The sequence below is a fragment of the Agelaius tricolor genome, unplaced genomic scaffold (assembly GCF_023055355.1).
Source record: "Agelaius tricolor isolate 1412-34295 unplaced genomic scaffold, bAgeTri1.0.p SCAF_2, whole genome shotgun sequence".
In the NCBI taxonomy this organism is placed as follows: domain Eukaryota; kingdom Metazoa; phylum Chordata; class Aves; order Passeriformes; family Icteridae; genus Agelaius; species Agelaius tricolor.
In genome coordinates this window covers 2,085,085-2,107,215 of record NW_027269262.1, presented here as the reverse complement: position 1 = coordinate 2,107,215, position 22,131 = coordinate 2,085,085, and the positions used below count along the sequence as shown (strand labels likewise).

The window sequence follows — 22,131 nt, the reverse complement described above, 5'->3', positions numbered from 1 at the left end:
TAAATTGGAGATTTTTCTTTTTTTAGAAACAGAAATTTCTGTGCAGCTCATCCTGTGCTTGGTGCTTATTTCAAAATAGAGATGAAAAATGGGAGTAGGTTTTGATTATTGACAATATGTATATTGCTTTCTTTGATAAATGTCATCTCCCCTTTCTTGCAAAATGTTTAGCTACAAGCTGTAATTTGATCAAATACACTTGATTATCCTACCTCCTAAAGTTTCCTTTAGTTGTAAACAGCACATTTCACAGCTGCTAATGAGCAACAAATCTGTACATGCTCCAAATTGATTATGAAAGATTGTCTGTTTACGATCTGCAGATCATTATTGCTTGGGAGGAGAGAGGGGAGGAAAAAAAGGGGATGTTTAAAGTAATCATGGAAGCAGTTTTCTATTGGAAGTATTTTCCCAAGGAGTATGTATTTTGTAAGCATGTGCTAAGATAATACAAGCCTACGTTTCATTTTAAAAGTTGCAATATTTTTCCCTGAAGTTTATATGATGTTGATCAGGTGCAAAATTATGATCACCATAGCTTACTGTAAGAATTTTACATGATTTAAATACAGAACAGGATGTTAATTTTTGAGAGTTAGTGTTCCTAACTCACCTTAAACTGCACGCTGTAACATACTGTTCTGCAGTTTGATACATCTGAGGAAAAGAATATGTTACTTTTAAAAGACTTTTGACTGGTTCTTTTAGAATGATTGGATAGAAGTAATATGAACTTCAAACATTTTTTCACTTTTTAGTCAATGTTTTCTATCTGTGTATGTGCAATGAATGCTATTATACAGTGATTGATACAAGGATGCAAACATCCTGTTTGCATCCTATTCAGATGGTATGACATGGTTCTTAATTTCTTGTAATGGTGATTCACTTATTAGCTGTTCTTATTTTTAACAGGAAGACAGTGATCCTGCAGTTCATGAAAGCCTAAGCATAGAAAATACATTATGGGCAAGCACTGTTGTTGCTTCAGGTAAGTGCTGCAATACAAAGCTGCTAATGTATTTAAATACTATTTACAATATTTCACATTGTAAAATAGTTTTATCTTCCAGGCTATTAAACTTTTGCTTTTCCGCCTTCCCATTGGTATTATCATGCTGCTCTAAATATTTTCATACATTTTTAATCTTCCTTAATAGCTTTGGGGGTTTTTTAACTTAAATTTTGATCTTTCAGTATTACAGTCCTTTGTAGCCCACTGACATCATTGACCTTTTTGATTTAATTAAAGCTTTAAGTTGTAAGGTGCTCTGTTCAATCACAGTGGATGGTTTTCCCTGCTGAAAAGCAAGGGTAGTTTTGCATATTTAGAAGCTTTTCTTCTATGTATACTCTGTGATTAGTATCTTCTATTAGGCAAAGTCTTAATCAGAAAGAGAGATAAGTTTCGAAGTTAGGTAATTTTAAAATATTGGGATCTAAATATTATTACCATTTCATGTATGTCCCAGATATAATAAATGAGTACACGTTAATACCTAGATGCTCTATTCAGACTTAAAACCATTGTAACTTTTTGGTTTTTAGAGCAGAAATTTATTTTCTTTCATTTTCGCTCTATGTAAGAGAGGTCAAAAGGGCTGTGGTTATTCTTCTGCATGATGACTGAGAATAAGGAATTGAGAGAGCATGATTTCTGAAGAGAACTAGGATTTAAGATGGCAAATTGGAACAATTAGAAACAGCCAAGAAATGGAAAGGAACTAAAGAATCTCCAGCTAAATTGGAACATTAGTCCCTACTGTGAAGACTTCTTATATCAGTGAGGGGCCTGCTGGAAGTATGTGGGGAAGAGATGAATTCTGACGAGGTGGAAAAGAAGTCTGTGACTGAGCACTCCTTTCCTGAGCTGAAAAGATAGTCATGATCTTTGATTTTTAGTGTTGTTTGGTTTGTTGCACTGGAAAATTATTCTCTCATAAACTTTGGTCAAATGGATGATGCCTAAAGTTGTCCTCAGGTTTTTAACTTAGGTAGCCGAGATCTTTAACTTTGTATAAAAAGATGCTTCTCATGAATTATAAATTTCAATACAGTATAAACTTGGTTTGAGTTTCCTTTTCCTCAAATCTATGTGTGGAAGAAAACTACAAACAAAGAGTATGCATTTGCAAACTCTTTAATTCTGAATCAGTATATTTGAATTTTAATTGAAAGCTTTCATGTTTTCATTTCCATGGTAGATGATTTTGTTTAGAAGTGTAGCTATTGACTGATTGCTCTTGATCTGCTATCTAAATTTGGCACCTATATTAATGAAAACAGTTCTCCGTAAAATTTATACTTTAGGATAAGTTTAGGTTTTTTACTTCTGAGGGGTCTTGTGAAAGTTTAATTATATATGAAGGACATTAGCTCATTATTGATGATGGCAGTGGAAAAACATAGGAAAAAATCATTCTCTTGTTGGGACATAGTTTTTAATAGTGGAATAAGACTTTAAGGCAGACTAAAGGCAAACTCACTGAACAATACAAGGTAAAAAATATTGAATGGCTCTTCAAGACTGCAACGCCTTCTGAAGGGAAAAATAATGTGATCATGAAATTAAAAATTGTGCCATGGTGTGCATACAGAAGTTACCTTGAATTTAGATACCAGACAAAAATAATTTCCTTCAGTAACTGATTTTGTGACATTAATTATATCTAACCTCTGGCATATCATTCATTTCACTTACCTCATTTCATGTATTAACTGCAATTTAATACCATGGTAATGTGCTTCTCTCATGTAAGTACTCATTGTCCTGTAGGGCAAAAATCCAGTTCTTAAGAATTACTCAGGAACTGTGTGGATGTAATTTTAGCATTTGATAGGATTAGCCCTTCAGCAAAAACTAGGAAATTATTTCCTTCAGTCTGTTGCTTATCTAATAAGACATTTACAAGATCTTAGAGGTACACTGTGCATATAGTCATGAGGAAGACCATAAGGTAAAACATCTAGCAATTTGTTAAAATTAAGATGTTCTAGATCTGGTTGATAACTGATGCATCATTCAGTTGTTTCCATCTCACTTCCAAGTTGAATGTACATAACTAAGTTAGAACACGATGCTGAGCTAATTAAATTTGCTTGGTTTTTTTTTTTTTTTTTTTTTTTTTTTTTTTAAGTAGATTTAATAATTGAATTTCCAAGATTTGTGACAACTGAAAATCTTAATAAAAATGCTGGTCACTGTCTGACTGCATTATAAACATACATAAGCTGACTTGCTTAAACCTGCCATGGAAGGATATCAAAGGTGGGTTCTGCCTAAACAAGTTTGCAGGTGCCTCTGCATTCTCTCCCCTAGTATAATCAGTCACAGCCCTTAATTATATCTGAAAAATCTAGTGGAAGAATATGCTTGTGCACAGCTTCTATACATAAGTGACACTAGGATTCCATGAAAACAGAAGAATATACAGCCTGCATTACATGAAAATGTGCAGTTTTCTTACTCTGTAGACAGCTACCTCACCCACACTTGTATCTGATTTCAGTGTCCTCACTGTCTAGGTTCACAGTTCTGTTACCCACTGGTATTTTTCACTGAAAAAGTCTATGACCTTTGTGTGCAAACCTAATAATTCTATTACTATTCCACTTTGGTTCAAGAAAGGGGATTTGAGGCCTGAGTCCAGGTAATGGAGGGTAGAGTTCTGCCCTGCAATGTTTCCTGTACATCTCTTCATTTACCCTAAGACTCTTCAGTATGACAGTCTTTAATATTGTCTAGCTTGAAAGGCTGTTCCCTCCAGTGCTCTCTAAGCAGCCTGGACAGCATCTGTTACTAAGCCAAGCAAATTTGTGACCCACTGGGACCCTGTTAGGCCCTTTCCAACCCCTTGTAGGTTGTTACAAAGTGTTCTGGGTCAACCTAGCACTATTATCTTGACATATTACTGACTGATGGTGTCAGTCTCAGGAGCAGAGAGAGCTACGTCACTTACACCCAGGAAAGGAATATGTACCTGAATTGCAGATACAAAGCCTTATTTAATTTTTAAAATGGTTTTGTATAGGACATACAGGACAATTTTTGGGTGAGGGGGCTCCCCTCCCAATGATTAATAGATGCTGAATTTCCTGATAGAATTCTTTGATACATTACAAAAACCACATTGCATCAGGTAGGATAGCCCACTATCTCCAGGATAGATGCCATTGCTATTTGTCAAGGTGATGCAGAGGGTCAAGGTTAGGCTGGGAAAAGTGTTTGGGAAATTATGTGGGGAATACCTCAGAAAACTTGAGCTCTGGTTGCTGATGCCATGACAATTCTAGAAGAAAGAGACCACAAATCAATTATTTCACAGATCAGTTACAGTAAATTTAAATGTATAACGGTTTCAAGAAATCTTATCAACTGCATCTTTAATGCAGATTACAAAAGCTCATGAGAATATCAGAATACTATAGTAATGGATTCTACAGAGAAAAAAAAGCACGTATTGCTAGAACAGTAGAAGTGACAAGAAAAGTATTTGCTATAATTTAAGACATTTTTGTTTTCTTCATGAATTTTGGAAACCAAAAAACTGATTCAACAAAATTGTGTCATTCCAAAAAACTCAAGAATAAACTATTCCATGTCATTTTTTATATCAAAATATAATGTTCAGAAGAGTGAGGTTACTAAAATTTGTGCATTTGGAAGGTGTTTACCTTCCCTGGATTTAGTTTTTCTCTTTACCCCTCAAAAAAACAATAAGTTAAATGGGAGGGGGGAAGGGGAATCCATTTTCTGCACCTAGTATATACCCAGTTTCAAAACGGATAGTTTAGATATCTAAATGGAGATTCCTACTGATATCCAATCTGCAGGTCTTTTTGCCCTTTGCTGTAAAGGTCTGACAGAGATCTGGTGACTGTCTCTATGATGCTTATCCTAACCCTAAAAAGGACAAAGATTAATATGCCTGGATCACACAGGAAGCCTCTGGCAGGGATGAAAATCAAAAGCCTTTTTCTCAAGTCCAAAGCATGCAGTCATCCTTTAGTTATTCTTTAATAAGTGAGATAGGAAAAAAATATTCTGAGTTTTCCGCTTACAAGCAGTACTCTAGCAGGTTTTTTAAAAGTAACAGTAAGGCACAGAGTCTCTGTCCTTCTTAATATCTGTATTATCACTGTGGAATTAATAACAGTGCCTGAAGGAAAGGAAATTTTGGTTAGTGAAAACTTGCAAAACTACTGTCCCTGGAGAAACACTTCTAAATATAAGCAAGTAACTTAAACCACTGAGTTTTCTGAAAAACTCTTAGTTTATCTTCAATTAAATTAGTTATCTTTCAGATGCTTCTGCTTGTGGCATCAATGACTGTGGTGTTTGTGCTTAATGAAAGCTTCGGTAGGTTTCATTTCAGAAAGGGAGAGAGGACAGTTAGCAGTTAAATTTTAAAAAACCTCAAAAAGTCCACTACAGTATGGACTTTAGCTGATTGTTCTCCACTTGTGGTAATGATCAGTGTGGTTCAAATGCTGAACAAGATAATGAAGCTTTCTAAGAAACCTGCTGAGATACCTATTGAGAGAAGATTTGTATTAATGAAATTGCATCATCATTTTGGCAGATGTCAGTCTTGTGAAGTCACTTTAGATAAAATAAGAACAATTTATATAAATGCACAGCAGTATTTTCTGCCAACTCCTACCTATGACTTTAATTTGAGCACACCCTGGTTTTTCTATAGTTCACAGAGTGAAGATGTATGCTTGAGAGATACCAAAATTGGTATCATCACACCCAGGTCTCAGAGTATGCCTGGCTATCACAAGTCTGCTTTTCTTTTTTTTTTCTAGGCCCATATTTTTTCTAGTGGTATGTCCTAACTTCTCTCCCCATCATTAAGCACTCCACCCATACCTATCAGTGATTGCCCAGTGTAGGAGAGCCAGTTTGCGGAGGCCCCGTACATAGTCATACAGGAGTTGGTGCTTTTTGTAAGCTGAGGCTTGCAGTACAGCTGTGCTTTCAGAAATCTCAGATTGGATTCAGTTCCTGTTGTTGGACACCAGAACTGTCCCTGCTGCAGCCACTGTGGGACAGCAGTAAAACTACAGATAGAGTTCCCTACACCAATGTACTTCAGATTTAAGGAACACTTAGTTATCACTGATACTGTGCTGATGTCAGAAAGTTTAAAATCTAAGATCAATGACTTGTTATAAGCAGCAGCTTAGTCAGATCTAACCAAAATTCTGCTCTAAGTTCTGTCGTCAAAATGGAATTTATCTGACCTTCACCTTTTAAACCAACTTTTCAAGGAACAAAATATGAGATAAGTAGGACAGTTTGTTTTTCTGAGCTGCAGCAGCCAGGTGAAGCTTTTTAGAAATGTGCCATCTGGAATGCAGAGTCCTCCCAACTTCTACTGAACTCAATACCTTTGAAAGCAGAGGTTGCTGGAGTGTGCAGGAAGAGATTCCCTGAAGCGTATTGTCCAATACGTTCTGACTATTGGACACAGGTCAGCTCAGGATCACTCCAAAATAAAGTGCCCCAAAGGGATATGTCGACATTGGTTGGAGACAGTAGAAAGGGTTCAGAAATTATGGATTAGTGACTATTGGAGGAACTTTGGGGTGGCCTGGGCATTGATCAGTGGACATGAGCAATGGTACTATGCATCACTTGTTTCACTTGGGTCTTTGTTTTCTTTTCGGGGGAGGTGGGGTTTGGTGTTTGGTTGGTTGGTTTTGTTTTTGGGTTTTTTTTGCATTTTTTCCTCCTCATTACAATATTTATAATCATTAATATTATCAGAAGTATTACTACTATGGCTGTTATGTTTACTTTGTTTCAGTCATTAAACAATTCTTAGCTCAATCCATGAGTTGTGATGAGATTTTTTTGTTTTGTTTTGTTGGTTTTGTTTTCTTTTTAATTTTTTTTTTCCTTATCCTCCTTGCCATCCTGTCATTGGTGCTCTGGGGAGGAAGTGAGTGAACAGCTGCATAAAATTTAGTTGCTTGGGGTTAAACCAGGATACATTCTTATTTTTGAGTAAATGCAGACATCTTTAATGCAAACATCTTTCACTATCGTCATTTTTGTCTTTGGGAGTTTCTTCAATTTTTTACAACCTGTTACACTACAAGAGAAGTGATAGCAGATCTTATATGAGGTTCTAATTGCCAAAGACAAATAAGGTTAATGTCAGACAAACATGTAATACTTCTCCTTTTTTAAGAAGTTTCCTGAGTAGGCAGTTTTTTAATAGTTATGTTTATTATTTCTTCATATCATAGTGACCCCAAAAAAAATCATGTTATTGGTTGTACTGCCATAAAGCCATTTCAGGTTACCTTATGAAGTAATAGAAATAAGGGGAGTTTTTTATGCTAGAAAGTGTTATGTAACATATTAATAAAAGAATTTTTTTAATATAAAAATTTATTTAGTGATGCTGAAGCCAGATTTTCCTATATGATGCTGTAAAAATTGGCTAAAAATAATTTAAAAATTAAGATGTTTATTAGCTAATGAAGATAATATTTCTGTATAACACTCTATCAAAGTAATTAATTGGCTGAACCAGATTTTACTTTGTTATAGATGGCACAGGTGGCAGGCAGTTGGTGTGTGATGTGTTCAGCCCCACTTTACTAATTTTTTATTCACTCTGCAGTTATTTATGCTGTCCTAACTTCTGAAAACAGCTGGAGGAAATTTTAAATTCAAATACAAGTTTCTAACGAGCTCCATTGGAAGTATTGTTTCCATAAAAAACAAGGAAAGCATGTTATCATCTTTACGGGTGTTTATTGCAGAAGTTAAAATAATTCTTCATTTTACATTCTGAAAATCAGCACTCACAGTGTTATGCAGAAATATTGGGGTTTTTTTTCATACATTTGATTTATTTAAGGAACTAAATTAGTGCAAGTTGTAATTTGGGAACATCTCTCATTTACCTGACACCTCTGGGATTTTGTTTGTTTTTCAGGAACTGTAATTGGTGTTGTTATTTACACAGGCAAGGAAACACGAAGTGTAATGAACACATCCAATCCAAAAAATAAGGTAAGTTAGTCTTACTCTGGAATTGCCAGATTCTGTTCTCAGAAGACTTAAAAAGAGATGTACCTAAACCCAAAAACCTAAAAGCTTTTGCTGTGGTATGTTTCATGTGTGCGCTGCCTTGAATTTTGGTACAGTCTGCCACAGTCTCCTTTTGAAAGTAAAATTATTCTTCCTTTAGCTAGGAGTATTACAGGTGGTAATGTGGGCATTTGCCTTTGAAGTATCAGTGTTCATCTTCAGACCTTTATAATTCTGTCTCACAGCTAAATATTAATTTTCACTTCTCCCAGATTATTTTACTGTACAGTATTTGGCTAAAGGTAAACAGTAGTTTTAAGGAGTGTTTATAACAGAATACTAAAGTTTATTCAGGCTACCAGTGGTGGTAGAACAAGATAATTGATGTTCCTGTCACTGCCCAGAGCAGTCTTTCAGGGATTTTTGCAAGCAATTAAAACATTTTCAAGAGATTTTTCTGTCAAGAAGATACCAGAGGTTTCAGTACTTCCCTCTGTACAAGATTCTTTCAGGTCTAAACAAAGCAAATAGCTCTTCATTTAATCAGTAATGTTTCTAATGTAAGTTGGGAAGCACTCTCAATTTTAAAGAAAAAGAACTTCAGCTGTGGGCTGTACCTTACAACCTAGACCTGTGTTTAGTAAGATAATTATATTAAGAAAGGAAAAAAATATTGCAAGAGGTTTAGAAAAAAAATCATCAATGACAGGTTGCCATTTTCACGCCATTCATAATAAGTTGCTCTGAGTAGGAACATCAAGAGTGAAATGATAATACAAATTGCTTGAAGCAGTTATTGCAGTCTCCTGAGTGTATTGATTTGTATTTCTAATAAAGAGATGCTTTTAAATGTCTCATTGACAGAGACAGGTGATATGTACCATTATGAGGATTAAGATGGCCTTTTATTATTGTAATCTTTGTAACATGCATTTTAAAATAATAGAGTAAAATGGAACCAGAATGTTTGTGGTGTATGGTTATTTTCTCTTCTACCTGATACAAAGATGAGCCCTTTAGTAACAGAATCTTTCTCTCAAGAATTCGGAACAACTTCTCCCTAATAAATAATTTGCACAGGTGTTTAAAATGAAATTATTTAATGTAGCAAACTGATAGGGAAGTATGCATCAGTGTAGCATGCATTACCTAAATTCAACACATTCTGGGGATGTATTAGGCTTTTAGTAAATGTTAAATTTTTTGTATGTGACTATTTCAACAATAATATTGGAGTGGAGATTTTGTCTCTGTGAACTGAACAACCATGTTTAAAGACGTAACCAACACGTAACATGGCCAGTTAGGATGAATTTGGGAACTGAAAACAGGAAAATACTTACAGCTCTCACAGCTGAGTAAGTAAGTACTGCACTGTAAAAAATAGTTGTCATCATTTTTAAGATGTAATTTTAGCTGTACCTTTATTTGCAGTCTGCATCTTATTTTTCTTCATCTTCTACCATGGGATGAGATTGGTTTGCATACTTCTGTACGATGAGACACTTGCTGTCTGTCAGTGATATTTTGTGCTAGCTAGCCATGTAGAAGGTAGACAAACAGTACTCAGTTCATTCCTCCTCTGTGTATTCAGGGATCCTCCTGTGTTTTCTCAAGCTTGAAAATAATGGTTACATATTAGTTAGGGTATGTAGCATTAGGACCCAAAAGGAGGGCAAAGGGAGTCTAAAATAACCTTTGAGAGTAGAAGATGTATTACATTTGAGAGATTAAAGATTTGAACATTTAAAAAAGAAATTTGCATACAACTTGCTGAAACAAAATCAAAATTAAATTGATCAGTTTTGCTATTGCTGCAAACTTGAGAGGAAATAAGTCTGCAGCCTGTTCTGCTTTAGGAAAGCATTGCTCGCAATACTGTTTGAAACCAGTTTTAAATGGCACATTGTCTCTCTCTGCTGCTCTTTGAAGAAAATAAAAACATTTTAGAGATTTTCCTGTACAATGTGTTGATACACTCTTGTTGGGAACATAGTTCAATAATGCTGGTGTCTTCTTTCTCTGGGAGAAAGCAAACACTAAGATCTATGATTCCCAAATTACATTGTCAAACTGAAACTCATATGTCCAGAAATAAGCAAGAAATTCATGGGCCTGACTCTTTTATCAGTACTCTCTTCATTGAAATACAGATAGGTGCTACAGTTGTATTTTTTTTCTGGAGAATAATATTACTGCTGTACTTCATATTATAAATTTGTTTTTTCTAATGGTAGATTTTTAATTTGCCTTCTTAACACTAGATGCTTTTTGAATGAACTAATATTAAAATTTAAATATGCAGACCTGCTCTATAAATGCTCAGCAAAAGACTAAAACTGAAATAAGTTTTGGAAAACTTGGACAGGAAAAATTGTGAAATTTATGTACCTGTTCAAGCATGGGATTTATCTGTATGTTAAACCTAGAAGGATTTATTGTGTTTGCTGAAGTATTTAGTCATTCAAGCAACAATTTTCTTAACTTAAAGTCAACGCTTACTTGTTTTATTACAATTGTAAAAATTGTTTCATTGCCTAAGGATGCAAACACAGTCTGAAAAACACAAAGATAGAGAGTGTAGAATTTTCTTAATGGATCAATTCAATATGTTTTTAATTCCAACAATATAAAGAAAAATTATTTCTGGCAAGGTTTAATTTCAGTCTAAAATGATATATGTTCTGTGCTTCAGATAAATGTGGAAGTAGTAACATCTACATTATAGTGTAATGACTCTCTGCATTTTACCTCATTGGCAGTCACATCAGCTTACTCAGGAATGCAGTTCCAGTCTGTAAAGGAAAAAAAAATCAGATTGAATTGTGCTCCTCACAATGCTGTAATCAGTAATCAATCCTATTTGGATAGATATTCTTAAACCTTGGCTTTCTGGATGAAGTTGGTCTTGTCAATGCTAAAGGTCATTTATAGGTGTTAATTAACCAAGAGGGAAATTAACAAACTAAGGTTATTTATTTATTTTGTCTGGCATTTTGCAGTGTTCTCATTCTTCTTTAAAGTGCAGAACAGTTTTTTGTTATCTAAATTCAGAGTTGCTTTTGCAGCTTTAGTCTTCATAGAAAGCAAGACTGTTGGTGCAACCTTTCTGCAAATGTGACTTGTTTCCATCAATGGAAACAGATTTTGGGGGTGAAGTTAAAAAACCACAGTATCCTTGTCAGGAGATGGAAATAAATTCAAGGTAATGTATTTTGGGAACTAAGATTTAAACATAAAAATTTCTTGGACTTTGCAATATATATGCACCCAGAAAGTACACAGTAATGCTTCAAAATTAGTAGAAATTATCTTAAATGGAACTGCTGAGAAACCAGTAGCCTCTCTAAAGGAGCTACACTATGTAATCTGCCTAGTGTGCTTCAGATAAGTATAAAAATAGTTTTAATGTTGCTAATCCTTACAAGCAGCATTCAAAACACTTTTTCTCCTGCCTTATTTTATGGAATTCTACATCTGCTGTTAAATTTTAACTTCAGAAGTAAAACTTCATAGTAAACATTTAATGTTCATCAAAGTAGTAATATTGTTTTTACCCTAATTCTTAACTAGCCTGAAAGCTAACTACTCTTGTAGTTCCTGCTTTTGTTGCTTGTTTGCTGTTTTGATTTGTTTTTTTAAACATATGAAAATCTCAAAAGGGTGGTTGGTTTTTTTTCTTTTTGTGTGTATATATTCCCTTGGTTATTTGAAAATGGCCTTGTTATTCTGGTAAACTGTGGTAAAATCACTTTGCTGCTCTCTCTCTCTCTCTCAGTCTCTCATTCTTTCTCTCCTCCCAAACATCTCTTTCTGGTTTTTTGTGACCAAATTTACTTCTCTGTGTTTAAAATGCTTTTATCTATGCTCATTCTCCATTTTTTATGAGGATGATTTTTGAAAAATATTTGCTAAAAAAAAGGATACCCCTCCCTCCAATTCTTTATTTGGACTGAAATGGAATGGCTTCATGTGGCAGATTCATGTTGTCCCAGAAACTGATGCCACTTCAGCATAACTATTTCAATATTCAAAATATATGCTTCTTCTGCCTTGACACATTTTCTTGAACAGCAATAAATTAGGTTGTCCAACATCTTGTTAGTGGCATTAGTAAGCCATTCTTGTCTCTTCTACCCCAAAGGCTGACATTTCTAAGTCCAATTTGCATTTCTGTTCTGAGCTTCATAAGGGCATTCACTTTATCCTGCTGCTACATTGTTGAGCAAGAGCCCAGTAATTTCACTTGCATATTTTTTTTTTACTAAATTGATAATTTTATATTCATAGTCAGTTTGAGAAGAATGGCTTTCTCTGGCTGTATGTCTGAAGGGTCAGGGTTAGAGTAGAACAGTGGAAACTGTTACATGGCTCTTCATGGCAAATGTTAGGGATTTATAAGAAAAATATTTATGCAGCACTTTTTATTGGAGTATAGTCTGCGGTAGTTAATCCTCCTAAAAACTTCTCTTTGTATTGGATAAAACTGAGAAAGCTGTCACCTACAGGTAATATGTAGGTGACATGCTTAGCTTGTCCCCTTGACACAGAGCTTCTGTCCAAGGAAGTGCTTAACTACCAGCTTCCCATGAAGTATGAGAATCATTTTCTTGGTGTACAGGAGAATTTGTGGGATCAGGCCACAGAGAGATACATATCATGTAGTGTTGTTGATGCTTTTCTCTCCATGTGCTTTCATCTCTGAGCAAAGGAAGGAGAGTAGCACCTTCAAGAGCCTGGTGTCCCTCAGCAAGAGGGGATGGAACTGTGTTGGGTAAGGAGGAAGACAAAAGGTACTTTTTTTTTAAAGTTTGGAAAGAAAGGGCTAAATGGCAGAGGAGGCACCTTTGTTGTTCCAAAATTAGAATGTAGGAATGTTGATGCTTGGAAGCAGGCAGCAGTGTTTTAGCAAACCAAAGACAAAATTTGTGTGTCCTTTACTCTGAGACAGAGAGAACACCTACCTACTATAATTATCTTTAACACCGTTAACTGAAATAGCAAGAGTGTCAAGTGGGAATTTCAATCCTTAGATGACTAGTATGGAAAAAGCATAATTCCACTTAAAGGAGCTGAGGTTTTCAATTTTCTTTGATATTTAGAAAACTGGAAGAATGCTAGATTTATACCATGATTTTAAGACAATAAGAAAACAATTAGACTGGAAGTCTTGACTGACTTCATTGGGTGTGTATGTGGACAAAAATCACTTAATGTAGTCTGTTGAGCTGGGGTGTTTTATACAGTCATGAATTTTATTTATATCATGCTGCTTCTTTTCAGAGACTTGGTGGGGCACTTTTTATCCCCATTAGCAATGCTTTTCAAGTAATGGTGTATATATTTTTATTCTCTTCTTTACATTGTTCTCCTCTAAAGAAATAAAATGGTAATACTGCAAATGGGAAACTGAGGCACAGAGATAAAGGAGGTGGGGTGGGGGAAAGCAGAAGAGCCACAAAAGAAACAGGGGCTGAGAGTGGTCAGTTTAGGGTATTTAACTTCTTTTCTCATCCAACCTAGCTGAATGTTTTACAGTACTCTTAGGTTTCAAAATCCACTAATTTTGGGTTTGTGTACACATGATATATATGGGTTTGTATGTATGTGATGACTGTAGCCTTAAAGTTGATCCTCATGTATTTTCTTTGGCATCTTAAAATAATTAGATCATCACTTGCTTATCTACTTTGCTGTTGTATCCCTAAGCTAAAGAAGTTGTTCCATGATGTGGCCTGCTATCAATTCACAAGTTAAAGTTACAGAATAACCTATGCCCTAATTTCTTATTTGTTCTGAAACCAACAAGTAAACATATCATGCAATTGCTATACCAGGCACGTGATAGGTCTTTTCTGGCTGCATGTAAGTGGCGTGGTACACTGTGTTGCTGTGTGGTGCCTGAGGCACTCAGAATGCTGCTCAAGGACCAGGCTGAAGAGCTTGGCTGTGCTGTGTTAAGGTGCTGCTGCTTGGGACGTGGATGTTGAATCACTGTCCTTTTTAAGTTTGTGCCACTTTTTGTTTACAGAGTTTAGTTCTAAACAAACTCAGTGCTATACAACAATATACAGAACAAGTGAGGCAACAGCCCTTCAGTAGTGGGAGAGAATTCTCACTGTACTCTGGGTATACTCATGTGTTTACTGTGTATTTTAGAGTTCATGCCAAACTCTAGCACTGATTTTGCAAAGCCATATAATTTATTCGCAGCTGTAAAATTCCTACAGTGGTAAATTTATTCCCTATTGCAAAGCTGTAGAAGGATAAAAATTGATATATGCCAGAATGTTAATGGCAAGCCACAAACCATGTCTAATTTGGAGTCCTAAATTCTGGAGATTCTCATCAAGAATGTTACTTGATGTTCTGTGATATCTCTCTTCCCATTTTGGAGACTCCCATGAAAAAGTTGGTTGGGTTTTGTTATCTTAGTATTTTTAGAACATATGTAGGTTAGAATTTGTCTCAGTAGTTCAGTGTCATTTCACACTGGTGTTTAAGGAAGGATCAGTGGTGGAGTACACCATTTCTGAAGTACTCTATAAATCTATTAAAATAGATTAACCTCACAAAATTGTCAGAACAATTCTTTAAAAGGATCAAGTTATGGAATAGCAACAGCATGCTATTTAGCTTATTCACCAGAAATTACATGTATTTTACCTGGGACAATCTAAGCTAAAATTAATGATTTATGGTAAAATAAAGAAATAATTTGAAATGTTGTCATTCTACAGGAGACAGTGCAAAAGGGAGATTCCCTGCACATTTGGCTTGTGTGGAATATCCCAGTAAGCTCTCAAAGAGGCAGACCCTGATGGCTATTTCCTCTCAGCTGCTGCCTCCACTGCTGCTAATCAGCTGAGGGAGTTTGCTTTTACCTTTGCATTGCTCCAAAATGCATTTGCATTTTGGCTTTGTTGCCATTCAGAATTTAAGCATGCCCTTGGCAAAATGCAGCTGCTGGGAGATGAGGGTAGGGGCAAAGGGCATGGCCTCTCAGAGAGTACTTGGAACCTCATCCCATGGCTTAGGACTGCACCATTTTCAGAAGGCTCTGCCTGCAAGGCCTTGCTGGCTGTGAGCAAGCCAAAGTGGTGGCAACTAAAATACTGATGTTGTGGAAGGAGGCTGCTGTGCATTTTCCTACATTAGGGTTATGTTCTGTGGACTTGGTGTTTGTTCATAAGAACAATTGTACCACAGTCAGCACTTTTTTGTTGTTGTTTTTTTCTTTATTGTGTGTATTTTATAGGAAATCTGAAACCTTATTTTTGGAATTATTTTTTCCTTAGTTAAGATGCATGCAAACACATTTCTTTGATATATAGTTCCAAAAACTTGATGCTGCAACTGTGTAGAAAGTCAGGTGTGCCTAAGGTCCTTATGAACTCTAGCTGTTATTAGGAAAAGCCTATATAATGTCTTTTGCATAATTTTCATTACTTCTGCAATTATTTTCATATTTTTCTGGGCTTAATTTTTTCTAATATGGAAAGGAACTCTATAAGAAATGATAGAGTTATTAGTTTTAGTGATGGGTAAGTTGAAAGTATATTAATTAATATTTTTTACAATTATTATGAAAGAAGGATGTCCCAAATGTCAGAAACTAGGATGTTTAAGACTTGCAGAGCATTCTTAGAACAGATGCTCATCCAATTTCAAAACTTCTATTTGGATGCTTGCAAGCATGAATTATTATTTACTGTTATTATTGGATAGCCTTCTCTTTGTGTAGAGCAAGTATAAAAAGAAATCTTTTGAGGTTTTTATGTGACTCAGTAATTCATGCAACTGAAGTCTCATGTATTTCTCTAATTAGTGGAGGCTTAGAAACCATCATGATTCACATGACCTGAAATCTTAGTTTACAATGATGGATATCTAGAGGGAAAGTTCTCTCCATATCATAACATACTATTTGTTTTGGTGTAGGCTGAACATAAAGTGATCATAACTAAGATAATTTACTGAGTTGTGTTTGACACTTGAAGTAACAAGCTTGTCATAATCTTAACAAATACAGTCTTTGCCCTTCTTTTTTACCTCAGTTCAGAGAGCAAGGCTGTGGATACATTGAGCATTAAAATCAGCATTCCAGCTTGTACCAGATGAAAATAATGTGGTTTAGATTGTGGATTAGTTTGTAAAGAGTGGATTGCTCTTCATATTCTTAAAGCTCATTTCCTTCCCATCATATCTTTTGGAATGTATCCCAAAATAGTGTTTATACAAAACAGCATTCAGTTTCATTTCTTTTATGATTTCGAGACATTGTGGAATCTTTTCTTAATCTCATAGTCTCCAAGGAATCCACTCAAATGTTTTCTTTTGTAAAAGCAAAGATAGATGACTTGTGACTCGGCTCAAGAAAGAAAATAAGATTCTTACTGCTGCCTACTGGGTTTGAGGGATAGGCTTTTTTTTGTTGGGTTTTTTTTGTGTTGTTTGTTTGTTTGTTTGTTTTGCCTATCACATAGAGCTGTTTTTCTAGTCTAAGTTTGACAGTGCTTGGACAGTTGTTTATTTTGGGTTTTTGAAAGAACTGTTGAAAACCTTTTTGATGCAGTTAGTTGTGATTCCCTACTATATGTATGGTCTCTGGAAGATATTCAGCCAGCACCAGTGCTTTGTATTCAATATATCTTTCTTTTAGCTACCTTCCCCCTTGCCTTGTTCTGCTTCTCCACCTATTATTCTGGTCTAATACTTTTACTAGTTCCACCTACTTCTTTCTTTCTTTTCTTTCTTTTCTTTCTTTCTTTTCTTTCTTTTCTTTCTTTTCTTTCTTTTCTTTCTTTTCTTTCTTTTCTTTCTTTTCTTTCTTTTCTTTCTTTTCTTTCTTTTCTTTCTTTCTTTTCTTTCTTTTCTTTCTTTTCTTTCTTTCTTTTCTTTTCTTTCTTTTCTTTCTCTCCCTCCCTCCCTCTCTCTCTCTCTCTCTCTCTCCCTCCCTCCCTCCCTCTCTTTCTTTCTTTCTTCTCTTTGCACAAGGTAGTATATTTGTGAAGAAGAAAGTTTAAGTCTTTGGTCAGATGAGATTATCAAATAATCTGTCTCAATTTTTTTACCTTGAAAAATGCTGTCTTGGTTAGTGTGCACTCATATTGTGATGATAAAAGATGATGATCCTGGTTCACCTCTTCAGCTCTTACCTGCATCTTTCCATGGGTTCCTTCTTCCTTAGCCTATCCAGCCCTGTCACCTTCCTTTTAAAGCTACTTTTATCAAAACTCATGTATCTTTCATCTGCTTTGCTATCAAGTTGTTGGCTCCAACTTGTGAATGCATTGTTGATTTTTTAACAGTTTTAAGCACAAGAAGAAATTCCCCCATAAGCAGCTGAGTAGCCATTTCATTGACCTTATCTATACATATTTTCGAAATTCCCAAAGGTTCTCTGGCTCTATGTCCATCTCTTATTCTCACTTTTGGGGTTTTGTTTCAGCTATTACTGTTTCATTACTTAATCCTTTGTGCTCAAATCAATTTATCTTTCCATGGCTTGCAGTGCCTGGTGCAGCACTGTGCTCCGTCTAAGGGGATCTCACTCTTGATTTGCAGCTAAAAAAATCAAAGCAAATTTGTGTGTATTTATAAATTTGGAGGTTGTAGGAATTAATTTTTGCAAATGAGATTCACCTAATTGTGTTTGAGCTGTGAAACAGTACATTTGAGGGCACAGCAGAAGTGTGGAGGGGCATTCATTTAAGTGTTGTATTCCACGTATGAATCTTCCCCTGGCCTTTTTTTCCTCTTGCATTGAAGCATGTATTCAGTCAGTATCTTATTCATGCACTGAAGAAGAAGTGTGTTTATGTATCCCCTCCTTTGGGACACAGGTTTGAATTGTTTAGCAGATACATTAGCTGATGTTCCTACTAGTTTTGTAATGACTCTCCCCATTGTGAGGCTGAGATATGCTCTGTATGCACTGTTTTATTTTTAAATGTATTTAATTCTGTAAACACTAGGTGAGCTTTTAATGCCTTGCATTATATTTTATATTCTATTTTGACCTTCCAATTTTCTTTGAGAACCTGAATAATTTATTTCTAAGTACTGAAGTGTTTTATAGTTGTACTGCACAACAGTTTCCTTGTGGAAGGTCTGCTAGCTTCCAATGACCCTTAGCTACCATCTGGTACAAATTCAAAGTGCTTCTGTCATCTGCTGCTAATTGCTGTCACCTGCATATTGCAGTCACTGAGCAACTTGGAGTGCAGTAAAGCAGGAGGCATACTGCTTTGTATAGCTGCAGTCTACCCATAATACCCATGATTTCTTTATTAATATTAATTTAATAATAAAAGAAGTGCATGCCTCATGAAATGGTATGAATTAATATAAATGACATTTCATGTTTATTTTAGTAACTTCCAGGGTTTAATCTGACATTCAAAAATGTGTGTAGATTTGTATTATAAATATATTTATTATTTCGGTATTCTTCAGCCTGTTTATTCTGCTGAGATTGTTCAAAATGAATCTTACAGAAGAGTTCTTTAATCTTTTTTGTAAGCTGATAAGCTTTTGTCAGGGCACTAGCCTACAGCACCATATTATATTAATGTATTTTACTTGTAATTTAGAGAACAAGAAGAATATCCTGATCTGAAGGCTAAACTGTCCCCTGTGGCACTTGCACAGCTGATAATCATGAACTAGAAAGATGTGTATATCAAATAGTTTACAAAATGAAGCCAGCTGTGTTTCCCTACATACTGTGGCTTCCTGACATGCATCATTAAACCTTATTAGCTACTTCCTTTTACAAAGATTCTTGTAGTCTTGAACATTGCATATTAACATTTTCTGCCCCTCCAACTGGAAATTATTTGCTTTATTGTAGAGTGTCAACTTGCTCTAGTTTCTGATATGTGTTCTAATTGGTACTTTGGAGTATAATCATAGTGAAATACCACTCAGTGCATTTCTTTATTTGGAAAATTAATACAGACCTTTTCACTTAATCTGTCAATCTGTGCAACTTTTCACACAATTCCCAACTGTTGGGATTGCTTGCGAACCATTAAGTATGAAGTGGTTCATAAAATGTCTTGAAGAATATAAACACAAAAAGAAGGAGTTGACTTTTATGATAAGATTTTTTTGTGGTTGTTGTTGCTTGCTTAATAGAAATAAAGCTATTTCAGTTGATAAATTTAATTATGTAAAAATCCTCGAAAATCTAGTGATATTATAAAGTTAATTTTTTTTGTTCAGATGAGGCTTTGTTTAATAAAACCACCATCCTGCATATATGCACGCACACACACACACCACTTGATTGCTGAATTCTGATAATGAAATTCAGCTCTTAAACCTTAGGAAAGCAGAATTTTTGAAATATTAATCTCTCTGTGGGTAAAAACAGATTTGGAATTAAGTACAAAAATCATAATATGTATTATGTATATGCATTTGTACATATTTACAGCTCTTTTGTATATCTGACCAGAAAGGCAATTAAATACTTCTGATCTTTATGGACAACATTTTGGAAAATATTATTCCAGAAGCTTATTTGTTTGTATGTTCCCAAGAATAATTTCAAAGAAACATGTTCTGTTGTCTTGAAACATATTTTGTGTTTATGTTAGCATAGGAGGCACTCGTAATACAGGCATTATATAGATTATGAATAACATGTAACTGTATAAAGAAAAAAAATTAGGAACCATCCTAAAAACCTTTTTGTTGATATTCTTCATCTAAAAAATTTGCTCTTTGTTTCAGAAGGACAGTTTTATTTGTAAGCACATCAGTGGATTTAAATTGGGCTAGAAATTTTAGAGCTCAGGTCATAATTTCTTCTACTTATTTGAGTCTGAAAATTGATGTTTTTACATAATATTAGTAAGAAGTTGCACATCAAATCTTATCTACAATTCTTCACTGAGAAAATCTGATTTTTATGTGCCTTAAATGGTTGTGGACATCTGCTCTGGATTTATTTTGGTATTTCTACTCAGACTTGAAGAAGGGTCACTCCCCTTTCTTGGACATTTTTCTATATATTCTGACATCTAATTAATCTTTTAGGAGACTATTGCTGATTTCCCACTGTATGGAGCATTTTTCAAGCTTCTGTTTAATTTTGAAGTAAAAATAAAACCAAGTTTTTCTTTCAATATATATATCTCAGGCTTTTTGAAACATTTCTTCTCAGTTTGCAGGCTAGCAGGATTTTATACTCAGGAATAGCTGGGGGCAGAGACAAAAGTTTGATGCAGTCAAAATGCTCTTTCTCAGTTCCTTTCTCACACATTTTTCCATTTATTCTTGAATATTATTATATGTAAATATACATTAATATTCCTTATGAATAGGATTCCGATTTAAATGCTTCAAAACAAACTTTGAGATGCTTTGTGATGTGTGCTGTTCATTTTTTTTAACCTGATTTCCTGTGCAAGAATACCTGGATGATTTTGTTTGTATCTGGACCTGTGCTGAGACAGGTTTAATGATGGACATGGAGTATACACATCAGAGGAGGAGAGATTGTAGAAATGCTCCACCAATTACTGAATCACTGCATACTGCCAATTTTAATTCTTCATTCAAGAATTTTTATTTATTCTTTTGCATTTATTGGCTAATCCATCTTCTGAAAGTTTCCTCAGTCACTTTAATAATCTGTGTGTTGTATCTACTGTATTACTTCATTTACATTTCCATGAAGAAAGGTTGCAGCTCTGCTTTCCACCTACTTTGGGGCATAAGCACCAATTTAATATATCAGTGTTTCTCACTGAAGTTTTTTTCCAAATTTCATTAACTTTTATGTATGTCATTTACCTAGAAAGAAATTTTAAAAATGAACCTCTGAATTTAACCACTAGTAAGATGGAAGGAAAACATATCCTTTCAACTGTTTTTAAGCTTACTTTTAGTTTGAGATGAAATGAAATTGTGAAATTTTAAAATAAGCTTAGACTTTCTGGGTTCTTGGCTTCATTTATTTAATTATATTCTTAATGGAAAAATTGACATGTGTTTTGATAACCTTAGCTCTGACCTCTCTTACCCCAGCCCTGTGTGAGATTAAACTCATTACAAAATGTAATAATCTCAGCTAATAGCTTAATCTAGATAGTCTATGAGGAGATGAGTTACTAACACCTCTTTTGAATGTGGAGTAAAGAAATCTTGGATTTCTGTAGGCATCCATTTTCCAGTATTCAATTTCAAAGATGTCTTTGAAAAAGCTGTAAGGTTCTCATACCATTTATGAAATATTATTACACATACTATGTTATATTTAAAACCCACAAATGCAATCCCTGCTGTGAAAATACTACATTTGTGCAGTTTTCTATTTGAAAAAGTTATTTAGACCAGTCAGCCACAGATCTGACAGGTACACTTCAGCCACAGGTCTGAAGTGTAGGTATATTACTATTCCCAACATTATTGCAAATGAAAGAGCTAGCTGTTGTTGTCAATTTGTTAGGTCCCTTTTGTAATTCTTTTTTCTTGAAGGAAGTAGTACCTGTTACTGAGCTATTTATTTTTTTTACATATATCTCAAATTTTTGCATTTATTTATTTATATGCAAATTTTACACAATAAAAGTTTTGAAACCAGTTTTCTCTGCACTCATTTTGCAGTTATTTTGGTACAGCTAATTATCTTAATCTGTGGGAGAGTAAATAATGTTTTTTAACCAATTCAGATTTGAAGAAATGCCATCTCCATTGAGTGTGTTTTAAAGTAGTGTGTAATGTGTAAAGCTGCTTATTCTGTATTCTGACCCTTGAAAGACCTGAATACATGACAGCATCCGTAGAAAAGTCTTGAGTCGAAGCTGACGATGGCTGAGCTTAAAGAAGGTATAACAAGCACATGTGAAAGGTACATATGCAGTATAAATCTGAAGATAATGTTGCAGTGTAAAATCAAGCACCTTTAAATCCTGCTCTTCCCCCACCCCTGAGAATTCCTTGTCTTAGCAGTATTGATCAGATATAAGGAGGATTGCGAGTGCTTAAAAACTAAATTTCTTCTGTGCTGTGTACCTATTTTTTTTTTAATTGAAAAAAATCCTGATGAATTAGAGTTTCCCTGT

General features: G+C 34.8%; 1 protein-coding gene across 1 annotated transcript in view; it reads left to right on the top strand.

Moving 5' to 3' along the window:
• ATP9B (ATPase phospholipid transporting 9B (putative)) overlaps positions 1 to 22,131 on the top strand; it is a 150,929-nt gene that overhangs the window by 76,428 nt on the left and 52,370 nt on the right. Inside the window, exons 10-11 of the mRNA XM_071450698.1 lie at positions 916 to 991; positions 7,959 to 8,035. Coding sequence (XP_071306799.1) covers positions 916 to 991; positions 7,959 to 8,035 — 153 coding nt within the window. The remainder of the gene's footprint in view (positions 1 to 915; positions 992 to 7,958; positions 8,036 to 22,131) is intronic.